Raw genomic sequence first — 12097 nt, forward strand, 5'->3', positions numbered from 1 at the left:
TCTAGCCCATGGCACGGGCCGGGTGGTGGGAAAGATCCCGTGCCCCCATGCAGACAAACCACACAGCAGCCTGTGTTCCTCCCACTGCCACAGGCAGCTGAGCTAGGCTACTTCCCAGGTAAGGGCCGAGCTCTGAGGGCTGGTCCCCTGGCCTGGTTATCCAGGTCCCCAGAGCCACAGGCTGAGTCACGTCCTGGCTCCTGCACTCATCTGGCCACTTGCACGGCATGGCGGATTGGGCAGCACTGGCTAAAAAGGTCTTCCCCTGTGACGCTGGTTAAAAATGCAGGTTTATGGTGCCTCCCAGACCTGCTGCTTCGTTCTCTGGGTATGGGCCCAGGGCTGTGCATTTCAGACCTGTTCTCCAGGGGATTTTTGAGTGCTGTGGTGTTTAAAAATTTCTGGTTTCTTAAAGGAAGAGAGACTGACATTTCACTGTCATCATGTATGACAAGGGAATATCCCCGCACATGGCTGTGGGGCTTTTATAGGGCCTGGCTCTGATTCCCGGAGAAGGGACTACCCACCCCCTGCCGTCGTACACACACAGGCGCTCTTACTTACAGGAGCTCCCACGTGTCCAGGGGGTCCGGGAAGTCCAGGGGGTCCTCCAGGCCCCTGCAGGAGTGTTCACAAAGAAATGATTTGGGAACAAAAAGAAAACTCAAGACCAGAGGGGGTGCTCAGTCAATGCCATGTTTGGGGATGAGATTTGCTGCCTCTTGCCCCACCAAGTGCTGGCCACGCTGTGTACACGGGGTTTTGCCGACATCTACTAAAAACATTTGGTATTCATTAGTGTCAGGAGTCCCTGGGTGGTGCGAACAATTAAAACAGTAGGCTGCTAACCGAAAGTTTGAAGGTTCGAGTCCACCCAAAGGCACCTTAGAGGAAACGCCTGGTGATCTACTTCTGAAAAACCAGTCACTGGAAACTCTGTGGATCACAGTTCTGCTCTGACACACAGGGGTCACCATGAGCTCCAGTCAATTTGACAGCAACTGGTACTGGTATTAGTTTGATGATATCTATTAACATTTACTAAAACAATTTAGAGATAGCTATTAACAGCTACTAAAATATTTTGGTGATATCAATCAGCATCTAAAATAATTGGATGATATCTATTAATGTCTATTAAAATAAAAATGTTTATTCCTTCAGACAAAAGTATCCCAGTTTTGGGGATCTATCCTATTAAAATAAAAATACAATACAAAAGGAAAAATCATACACACACACATGCATTTATTGCCTCATTGATTCTAACAAAAAACAATTGAAATTGAAACCGCCCTCGAGGTCATAAATAGGGAAAAGAAATATACAAATTATCATGCATTCGTATCATGGGATACCAAGCATTTATTAAGAGAATGAGCTAAAACTTGTTGGCATTGAGTCAATCTCGACTCCTAGTGACCCTATAGGACAGGATAGAACTTCCCCACAGAGTTACCGGGGCTGAGGATCTTTATGGAAGCAGGCTGCCACATCTTTCTCCCGCAGAGTGGCTGGTGGGTTTGAACCGCCAACCTATCGGTTAGCAGCTCAGCACTTAACCACTAGACTGCCAGGCTCCTCAGAAGATGAGCTGGATCTATCTGTATTGGTGCGCAAAGACACCTCTGGTCTCTCGTTAAATGAAAAGGACAAGTGGCAGACTATGATATGATCCCATTTTTGAAGGCAATTACAAAAGCCACATATGTGTACACACACAAGCGTGGGTCCAGTTGCATGGGAAGGTGGGTAGAGAACCCTCTGAGTGTCTTCTCACCCAGAAAACAGCTGCGTCCTGAACTGAGGCTTGTCTCTGAGACACTTACCCGCATGCCCACCTCGCCAGGCAGCCCCGGCTCTCCCGGCTCTCCCGGCTCCCCCTGCATGTAAAACGGGACATGGTCAAGACCGGGGACACAGACCCTGGCCCCAGTCAGTTTCCTGGAACTCAGAACGCACCCCAGAAACAATGTGCCCGTGGGGTCTGGGCCCAGGCTGGCTGCAAATTCTTTTTCTACTAAGGAGCTACCTTTCCCTTGTATGGTCTGATCTCAGCTCCTATTTGCTTCTGCTGCTGGTGTCCACAGAATTCAATTCAGACTCAGCAGAGCAATGGAGTCACAAAGGCCCCAGTCTTCAGGAGAAGGAGTTTGGCTCCTGGGAGCGGGTGGGGAGGTAGCCCAGCTATTCTCTCCTGGTCTTGACCCCAGACCTCCCACCCCACGGTGATGCCCAGCTGTGGGGTTACAGGTGCCCACAACTCAAAGAGTGCCCCTCTGAGGCTGCTCACACATGGTTGAAGATGACACAGGGGCAGAGAGGCAGAGAACCCAAAATGGACTCCTATTGAGGTTGCTGGTGGGGAGAGTATCCCTTCTTCCCCAGAGCAGACGGACACCAATTTGAGATCCTTTTGTGCCTTGGTTTCTGGAGTGTGTTCTAACTCAGAGCAGGTGGGAGGAAAAGGCGGAGTCTGAGGGGACCAGCAGGAGTGAGGCTGACGGGCCATGTAGGATGTGGGGTGCCACTGGGGTGACGGCCCAACTCCTCGAGCCACTAACTGGGCTCTGAGTCTACACAGTAGGATAACAATATGTCCCGTGTAGGGCTGCTTGTCAACCAAGTGAAAAGACAGCGCAAAGGACAGGCAGGTGAGGCCAAATGGCCACAGCTGCTGCCACTGCTGTAATGATTAGGCTCAGCTCCAGGGGCCTTGGAGACCCTGGTATCAATGAGCGCGGCCACTGGTGGGAAAGGGAGACCCCAAGGCGGCTAGATCTGGGCCTGGCCCAGGCCCCCCATGCAAGGACACAGGCTCTGAGCAGCAGGTCCCGGCCCGGGGAGGGTGATCAAAAGGAAACGTACCCTCATGCCTTTGCTGCCATCTCTCCCAGGGGGGCCAGGCGGGCCCGGGGAACCCTTGAACGAGAGAAAGAGAACGGTAATTAGTAATGAATAATAACAGCGGTGGAGTCCCTGGGTGGTGCAAACAGCTAACATCCTCGGCTGCCAACTGAAAGGCTGGAGGTTCCGGTCCACCCAGGGCGCATTGGGAGAAAGCCTTGGTGAGCAATTTCAGAAAAATCGACCCTTGAAACTCTACAGAGTGCAGTTTTACTCGGTGGCAACTGGTTGGCAACTGGCAAGAACAATGCTGGGGACAGGCTCTCGGGTGCCGGCGTGAAGAAAGCACTCAGCAGGAAGGCATGGCCAAGACTCTGCCACTCAAAGGGCCAAGGGCAGTGCAGAGACCCAGCCCGGGCATCAGCTAGCGGGTAGCAGTGCAGATTCTCAGACCCCTACGTGGCCCTTGTGCACAGGATCCACGGGTGACCCCTCACCCTGCTCTCAGTCCAGACATGTAAAGTCAGGGTTGGGCTGGAGCAGGGTTCTCACCCTCGGCACTGTGGGCATTCTCTGTGGTGGGGGCTGCCCTGTGCTTTGTAGGACGTATAGCAGCATCCTTGGCCTCTACCTTCTAGATGCCAGTTGTGACAACTAGAATTGTCTCCAGACACCACCAAATGTCTCCTGGGGACTCAAAGTGCCCTGGTTGAGAACCACTTGGCTACAGCAGGGTTTTCTAGAATGTTCTGGGCAGAACAAATGTCATTCTAGTGAATTGTACTTAGAAACACACGACAAACTTGAGATTGGAGCAGCTGAGGAAGGGGTGGGGGCATCAGGACCATGCTTGCCATCCCCCTTTCTCCTCCACATACCTCCCCAGAGAGGGCTGGGGTGGGGGGGGGCGCAGACTTGAAAACAGTGAACTCTGGGAACTCTAAGCCCCCGTCCAGCTCTGACACTGTGATTCAGACCCAAGGGTTCCACCTAAGACCTTCGGGACAGCTCCCTCCTTCCCCGCCATGGATTAATTAATCCATTAATGAATGAAGGCATGCATCAGTGGGTGCTAGAAAGTACCACCTGTTAGACATTGCTGTATGTTCTACCAATGTCATCTTATTTAGTCCTCATAACAACCTCGTAAGACAGGTATTACTATTTTCTCAAAGGCACCTCAGATTTTATATACTCAGACATTAGATACTCCTACTGGTTGGTGGGAGGCCTGGTGGCGCAGTGGTTAAGAGCTTGGCTGCTAACCAAAGGTCAGCAGCTTGGATCTACCAGCCACTCCTTGGAAACCCTATGGGGCAGTTCTACTCTATTCTATAGGGTCACTGTGAGTCAGAATTGACTCTACCGCAACAAGTTTGGGTTTTGTATTTTGACTGTTCTTTATTGGTAACTGAGCAGTAGAATTCTCATCTTCCACGCAGGAGACCTGGGTTCTGTTCCTAGACAACGCGCCTCATGTACAGTCAGTGGAGGCTTGCATGCTGCCATGATGCTGAACAGTTCTCAGCGGAGCTTCCAGACTAAGATGGACTAGGAAGAAAGGCCCAGGGATCTGCTTCCGAAAATCAGCCTATGAAAACCTTGTGGATCACAATGGTCTGATCCACAGCTGATCATGGGGATGGCGCAGGACCAGGCAGCACTTTGTTCCATCGTGCATGGGGTCGCCTTGAGTGGAGCTAACTCCACGGCAGCTAACAACAACCAAGATGCACACACACACACACACACACACACACACACGATTTTGATGAAGTCCCTTCTCTGGCCTCAACATGCTGTGTAATGTAAGTCAGCATGGAGTCCAAGAGGAAAACCGACAGACAGACATCTCTGACCCTGATGCCAGACGGACCGTTCTAGCTGGTGACCTTAAGCAGAGCCGCCTTTAAAGGGCTCAGCGTCTCACTGGCCTCACTTTCCGAAGTGCAGACGCCACCAGCGGCTGCAGGCTCACTGCAAGGACTAGGTGAGGCTGGCGGGCGTGACAGTACACACTCTGTTGTGGGGGTGTTCTCGGGCTCACGGGAGCCTCTTCTCCTGGCATGCCGCTTTCATGGCCACCCCACCTGTGATGATAGAGTGATGAGATGGGGTCACGCCCCATCAGGCTCACTGCAGCCAGGGAAACGACACCTTAGCTGGCTGCTCTGTGCATGATCAGCTTCCTGGGACATCAAACAAGGTCCACTCTGTTGCTGCGTGGAGACTAGGGCCCAGAGAGGCTGAATGTTGTTGTTAGTTGCCGTCAAGGCAATTCTGACTCATGATGACCCTGTGCGTCACAGAATGGAACTGCTCCATAGGGTTTTCCTGGCTGTAGCCCTGGTGGTGCAACAATTAAGTGCTTGGCTGCTAACCGAAAGGTTGGCTGTTAGAACCCAGCCAGCGGCTCTGAGGGAGAAAGACCTGGCGACCTGCTTCTGTAAAGACCACAACCTAGAAAGCCCTATGGGGAAGCTCCACTCTGTCACATGGGGTTGCTCTGAGTTGGAATCAACTCCATGGCACCTAACAACAGCAACAACAATCTTTACAGAAGCAGATCACCAGGACTTTTCTTTTGCAGTACCTGGGTGTGTTTGAACCACCAACCTTTAGGGTAGCAGTCAAGCACGAGCGGCTTGAGCCATCCAGGCTCCCTTCTACAATTCAGGTGCCACATTGAAGATTTTCCACAAGAGTGAGAACCACAAAAGAATAAGGACTTTCTGTGAGGAAATGCCCGAGATGGTGTTTCCCTGGGAATCAAGCCTGTGGGGGTGCTGGGCTCATTGAGAGGCTGGTTACCCACTTAAGGCAGCGGTCCTTGAAAGGCCGTCTGTCTTGTGGCTCCTTCAGGTCAAGGAGTCCTGCAGCAGAGGGCAGGATGAGGGGTGTCTTGATGGGTTCCTGCCTCAAGAATAAAGGAGATGGGGCACAGGGCATTGGAGCATCCAGGACCATCTAATAAAGGGAACCAAGAACAAAACCAGAGACAATGCCAGAGAGAACTCTGGAGAGTTGTAGAACCTCTCCCTTTTCCCATAGTTGCTGGTTCTTTGAAATAGATGTTCAACAAAACCCCATCTGTGTGAATCTGTCTAATCCACACAACAGTGGATCGTGAGATGGGGAAGTGAGACTTAACTACCTCCATATCACTAGGGCCTGGCTTGCACAAGGTCCCATAGGCACGTTAACTCTTTCTAACATCCCGTGTGCTTCCAAGGGGAGAGAGTGGGGAGGATCTCCTACTTGAAAATTAGTCTTGGGGGTGTAAAATCCCCAGAAAACAAAGTAGACATCCTGGTGTTGTAGAAAGCCAGACACAGCTCCAAATCCTCCCTCCATCACTCAGTACCAATGGCCTTGGCCAAGTTAGCAAGAATCTCTGAGCCTCAGAGTCCTCACCTATAAATCAATATCATAAACCTAGTTTCAGAATTTGTGCTTCACAAGGAAATTGACAACTTGCTGATTGGTTTTAGATAACTGGTGTCATAGAGCCAGCCTCTTCTGCTTTTTCAAGTGAGTTGAGCTAGCCTTGCTTTGTATTCTAAGAAACTGACCAGTGGACTTTTTAGAGGTGAATATTTTCTGACTCAAAGAGGGTAATGACTCCCAAAGCCATCTCTTACTTTGATCTTATTTTATATAGTTAAGATAACCACACTGGCACTATAGACAGACACATTCCGAGGAATTCCATTTTCAAATCATCATGAGAGCTAGGCAGTTTCATTAGATGGGTCGCTGCTTTTGTGAAAATCATGTCCCCAATAAAAAGTCAACCTGACCCAGATATTTCATGGTTTAGCATCACCTCATCTCAGCATACAGAACACACCACACCGACATTCCTTCCCACAGGCTTTACCTGGACTCACCATCCACTCCTGCAGTGACTTTAAAAAGAGAAAGTTATAGCCCTTGACTGCCCACCCATACCCCATTAGAAAAACCACTTAACCTCTCTGAGTCTTGAATTCATCATTTGTAAGATAGAAGCTAATACTTTCAGATGAGCTATTAACATGGACATAATTTGTAGACTATAAAATATTATTGAAATGCCAATTGTTTGTATGGTATCAAGAACTAAGAACGCAGCCTCGACCTATGGGGGCAGGTCTTGGAAAGGAGTGGGGAAGAGACTGGGGAGAGCCTAGAATCAGTAAGGTCAGCCTCAGGCACAGGGAGATTTCCAAAAGGAAAGGCTTGTAGCTAAGGAACCACAATAAAATGCAAAAAGAGGAAAGGAAAAGAAAATGAAGGGAAGGGAAGAGAAGGCAAGAGAACAGAAGAGAAGGAAAGGAGGTGAGAAAGAAAGAAAAAGAAGAAATGGAAGGAAGAAGGAAAGAAAGGGTGGAAGGGAAGGAGGGAGTGAGGAAGGATGGGAATGAAAGAAGGAAGGAAGCGAGGAAGGAAGGAAGGATGGGAAGGAGGGAGGGAGGGAAGAAAGGAAGGAGGGCACTATGTTGGAGGGAGAAGGTCAGAATTCCCATGAGGCCCCTGCCTCCTGTTAGCTGAGCTGAGCATATCACTTTCCTCTCCTCCCTGTGAAATGGGTGATGCAGGAGGAATAACACCTCTGGCCCAAGGTGGCTGGTAAGATGCCTTGAGACAATGTCTGGGAAACACCTTGTACACAGGGAAGTTCCAAACAAATATCAGGGACTATTATTTTGTTTTATTTTAGAGGACAGGAACCTCAACACTCAGGTTTCAAAGAGAATGGGACAAATAATGCACGTGAAATGCCTTACAGAAGAGAACTAAGGCTCAGAGAAGAACGATCTTCCCCACATCCACACTGGCAGCTGTGACTCACAATCGTGCCTTTGATTCCCAAGTCTAGGCTGTGACATCTCAGCTGCCCCTAACCCTCAAATCCCTTTCTCAGCCTACACACACATGGCCTCATGACCCCACGTGGAGCCTCCTGGGAGGGCTCACATCCCAAGAGGAAACTACCTGCCCGCTGACACCCACGTGTCAGTAGACAACCCCTCATGAGACGCAATGCAGAGAAAAGAGGCAACTGAGAGCTCCTTTGCTCTCTTTGTCAATTAGATGTCAGTGCTTACTTTTAAATGTTCACAGAGACCTTGCCAGAGGTGCCAGGTCAGCTGTGGTAAAAGACAGAGTGGGCCTTTGGGGTGGGGGGCTGTGGTTAGGAATACTCCGGGCAGTGGTTCTTCCAGTGTGGCCCCCAGGCCAGCCGCCCGAGCATCTCATTGGTCCTTATTAGAAATGCAAATTATAAACCTGCCCAATCAGACACCTGGGGGAGGGCGAAATCTGTGGCTAAACAAGCCCTCCAGGTGATACTGATGCACGTCAAGTTGGGGAACCACCGCAGGTCGTGGTCAGAAGACCAGATGCTGTGGAATCAACTCCAGCTCATGGCCTCCCATAGAATTGGGCTCCGCAGGATTTTCAGCTGCTAATCTTTGGGAAGCAGGCCTCCAGGCCTTTCTTCTGAGGCACCTCTGGGTGGACTCCAACCTCCAATCCTCAGTTAGCAGCCAAGGGACTCCATGGTCAGAAAAGGTGAGTTCAAATCACTTATACCTGGTTGAATGCTTAATCAGCCTATACACAAGGTACAACAACAACAACCAAAAAACCTACCTCAAATTTTAAATTAAGTAGCATGTGCATAGCCCTTAAACCTCAAACCAAACCCATTGCCAGTTGAGTTAATTCTGACTCATGGCAACCCTACAGGATGGAGTAGAACTGCCCCATAGGTTTCCAAGGATCAGCTGGTAGATTCAAAGTGCTGACCTTTTGTTTAGCAGCTGAGCTCTTAACCACTATGCCACTAGGTACTATTATTCTTAGACACTTAGTGAATTGGGTGCACTGGAGAAAGGGAAGGACGTCCCATGCGTCTACATCAGCCCGCCTAGAAACTCACTTTCTAATAACGTGTTCCCAGCTACCTGGAGCCTGGGGGTTAGAGGAGCCCCTTCAGGGCGAGGCAAAGAGCTCTGACATTTCGCAGCTGTCGGGGCCCCTGGGGATAAGACCTCATTGATGCTCAGGGTGCAGAAGACATCATCTGGTATATAAAAATGCCAGAGTAATGGTAATTACAGCTAACACTTATGAGCACTTTTTATGAATCTAAGGCTTTTATTTTCATTAGCTCATTTAATTCTTGCAGCAACCCTCCAACGCAAGTACTGTTAGAATCACTGATTTATAGATGAGGAAAGCATGGGTCATAGGATTAAGCCATTGAGCTGGTGTCAAGTAGCTATAAGTGGCTAAGCAGAGGTCTTAACCCAGCCTGGATGTGTCTAGAGTCATGCCCTTAGGCTCCCCAGCCTTCCCAGTCCAGCAGCCCAGCATTTATCTATGCCCGGAATGCTCACTCACTCCAAAACGAAGCCCTTGGTCCTGTGACTGGTCCATTAGACTTGGCAAGAGTCTGAGTGTTAGACAGAGCTGGAAGGAAAGCCACAGACTTTCCTAATCCAGCCTCTGCCTTCCCTGGGGCAGTGAGATCCCATGAACTCAAATTTTCCCCAAGGTGTCCTTCAGCACCTTGGACAGGGCCCGTGGCACCCTTTTTTTTCTAACTCTCCGCATTCAACAGGGCTATTTGAGGGCACATATTTATTTTTAAGCAGCTAACTTATTTTCCCCTAAACCCTTTAATTACTGTAAAAATAGAAGGCACTCAACCACAGTTATCCAACCTGATAACCATGAATAATGCACATTAACGCACGGGCTAAGAATAGAGATGGGGGTGCTGATTAAACCAGCCGTAAGCAGGGAGAAAGGGACCCAGAGCTAGAGGCAAACAGTATAAATACATCTGAGAAGTTTCACACACACAAACACACACATATAATTTATATTTTTCCCCTTAGAGACTCTATAACGCAGTCATTGCATAAAAGATGTAATGATTCCCATGTGGGCATGGTTTTTGAGGATCAGGAATTCCCAGACAGGAGCATGGCTTTCAGGAGCAGGGCAGGAAAGAGCAATGGTGATCACAGTGCAAGGGCTGATCATGGGGGAGTATAGAGTCAGACAGATGCAGCAGTGGTTCAGTGGTAGAAGTCCCACTTTCCATGCAGGAGATCTGGGTTTGATTCCCAGCCAACGTACCTCAAACACAGCCACCACTTATCTGTCAATAGAGGTTGGCATGCTGCTGTGGTGCTAAACGGGTTTCAGTGGAGCTTCCAGTCTCAGACAGACTAGGAAGAAAGGTCTGGCAATCTACTTCAGAAAATCAGCCAATGAAAACTGTATGGATCACAATGGTCTGATCCACAACCAATCATGGGGATGGCACAGGACCAGGAAGTATTTCATCCCATCAGGCATGGAGATGTCCTGAGTCACGGGCTGACTCAATGGCACTTAACAACAACAAGAGTCAGACATACCAGGCTCAGTCCTACCCATGCATCAGGTCAAGGCTCCTGGGCATGCCCTAGCCTCCTTAAAGAGGCCATAAGAGGCTTACGTCATCATCTGAATAACTGGAACATATTGAGAATTCAATGAAAGGTTGATGCTATGATTTTTTTCCACTACATGGTGCCTTCCTTTGAGATAAACTCACTCAATTTCAGAAAAAAAAAATCACCAAGTTATGGCTGAGGAACTCTGCATAGTGGGCTGTTGCCTATGCCCCATCCCCATCCTCTGCTTTCAGGAAGAATCAGTAAATACAGAAGTGTGTCCACTATCCCTTGCTGAGGCATGCATTTCACCTACAGCAAACCAAAAACCCGTTGCTGTTGAGACCAATTCCAACTCCCAGTGACTCTAAAGGACAGAGTAGAACTGCCCCATAGGGCTCCCAAGTCTGCAGAAGCAGTCTCCTGCAGAGGGGCTGGCGGGTTGAACAGCCGTCCTTTGGGCTAGCAGCTGAGTGCTTAACCACTGAGCCACCAGGACTCCTTCACCTGCACCAGCACCAGCACCCGCACCCCTGATATGCATAAGCACCTAATGTTTTCCAGAGGTCTTTCTGGGCCACTGCCCTGGAAGGGAGGCACCAGGAGAAAGGTCCCCATGTAGCAGGGCCCCTCCTCATACCCTGTGCAGACACTCCCCACTCCCAGAAGCTTTCCTCTCACAGGTTCAAGTACAGCCTGCCTTTGAGAGACTCCAAAGGAAGAGCCTGGCTTGGGTAGGAAGGGCCATTCTCTTACGGTGTGGACGGCATAAGGTGTGTCTGTCATGTTGGGGTCAGAGACTGCTGCTATGAGGGCAGAGCTGGCTGTCACCTGCAGTAGCATCTGAGGCATCCAGGTGGCTGTTTGGTAGGTAGGTCCCTTGGTGAGATCAGGCCAGCGGCTGCCTCAAGGTCCCCATCTAGTCAGGAGCTTGGTGGTGTGAGAACATCTCTTCTAGCCACCAACTCTGCCCTATTAGCCATGCAGTGATCAAAGCAATTTTTCTGAAGCACAGTCCTGCTTAAAATCTGTTGAGTTTGCAAAATCAAGCGTAGGTTCTCAGGTTCACCTGTACAGTCTTCATCACCTCTCTGCAGCTGCAAAAGGTTGAGCTTATCACACTCCAGCGTGGACGTTCCTCAGACCATGTCTGCCCCAGTCCCCAGCACTGTGTCTACTCTAAGTAGCTGGTTGTTCTGAGTTCTCCCAGTCACTGAACAAGCTGGAGATTACTGTAAACAACTTTGTCACCCTACTACAGATTCTTAGAACAAACACATCAATGTGAGTGTTTCTCTGAGCCCCAGTGACCTTTTCCATGAAATGTGGATGATAATAACTTCCGCCTGCAGTTGTTGGGAAGAATGAGTAAGTCAATGCACTTGGAAGAGCCTGATTCAATGCTTGGCTCATGGAAGGGCACTGGGTAGGGAGCATCCCTTGGACTCCAACAAGCAGAGGGGGAACGATGGATGTGCAGGGAGAGGGGTCAGTGCCATAGAGGTGGACACATGCAGAGGGCCCAAGAAAGATGGAACCGAGACATGCAAGGAAGGGTCACTCAGGGTCACATCACGGCAGGTGAGAAGCATGTCCAAACACAGTGGACTGCATCCTCCGAGTACCCCAGAACTGCCAGGCATCCTTCAAGGGAAATGGTGTGACTACAGCAGCATTTCAAAATCAAATGCAAGGGCAAGTGCAGCTGCATGTTTCAAAGAGCACAGCGTGTTTAAGCCAAAGGAAGGTATTTGGAGCTGAGGCGTTCCGGGCACCCTGACCTGCTATGGGTGTAACTTTTTAGCAGGTGGATC

General features: G+C 49.7%; 1 protein-coding gene across 1 annotated transcript in view; it reads right to left on the reverse strand.

Annotated features, from left to right (window-relative positions):
* Window positions 1-12097, reverse strand: part of COL22A1 (collagen type XXII alpha 1 chain) — a 301234-nt gene that overhangs the window by 189567 nt on the left and 99570 nt on the right. Inside the window, exons 13-15 of the mRNA XM_064268112.1 lie at window positions 2869-2922; window positions 1830-1883; window positions 565-618 (exon numbers count right to left, since the gene is read on the reverse strand). Coding sequence (XP_064124182.1) covers window positions 565-618; window positions 1830-1883; window positions 2869-2922 — 162 coding nt within the window. The remainder of the gene's footprint in view (window positions 1-564; window positions 619-1829; window positions 1884-2868; window positions 2923-12097) is intronic.

This window comes from Loxodonta africana, chromosome 14 (assembly GCF_030014295.1).
Source record: "Loxodonta africana isolate mLoxAfr1 chromosome 14, mLoxAfr1.hap2, whole genome shotgun sequence".
Lineage (NCBI taxonomy): Eukaryota > Metazoa > Chordata > Mammalia > Proboscidea > Elephantidae > Loxodonta > Loxodonta africana.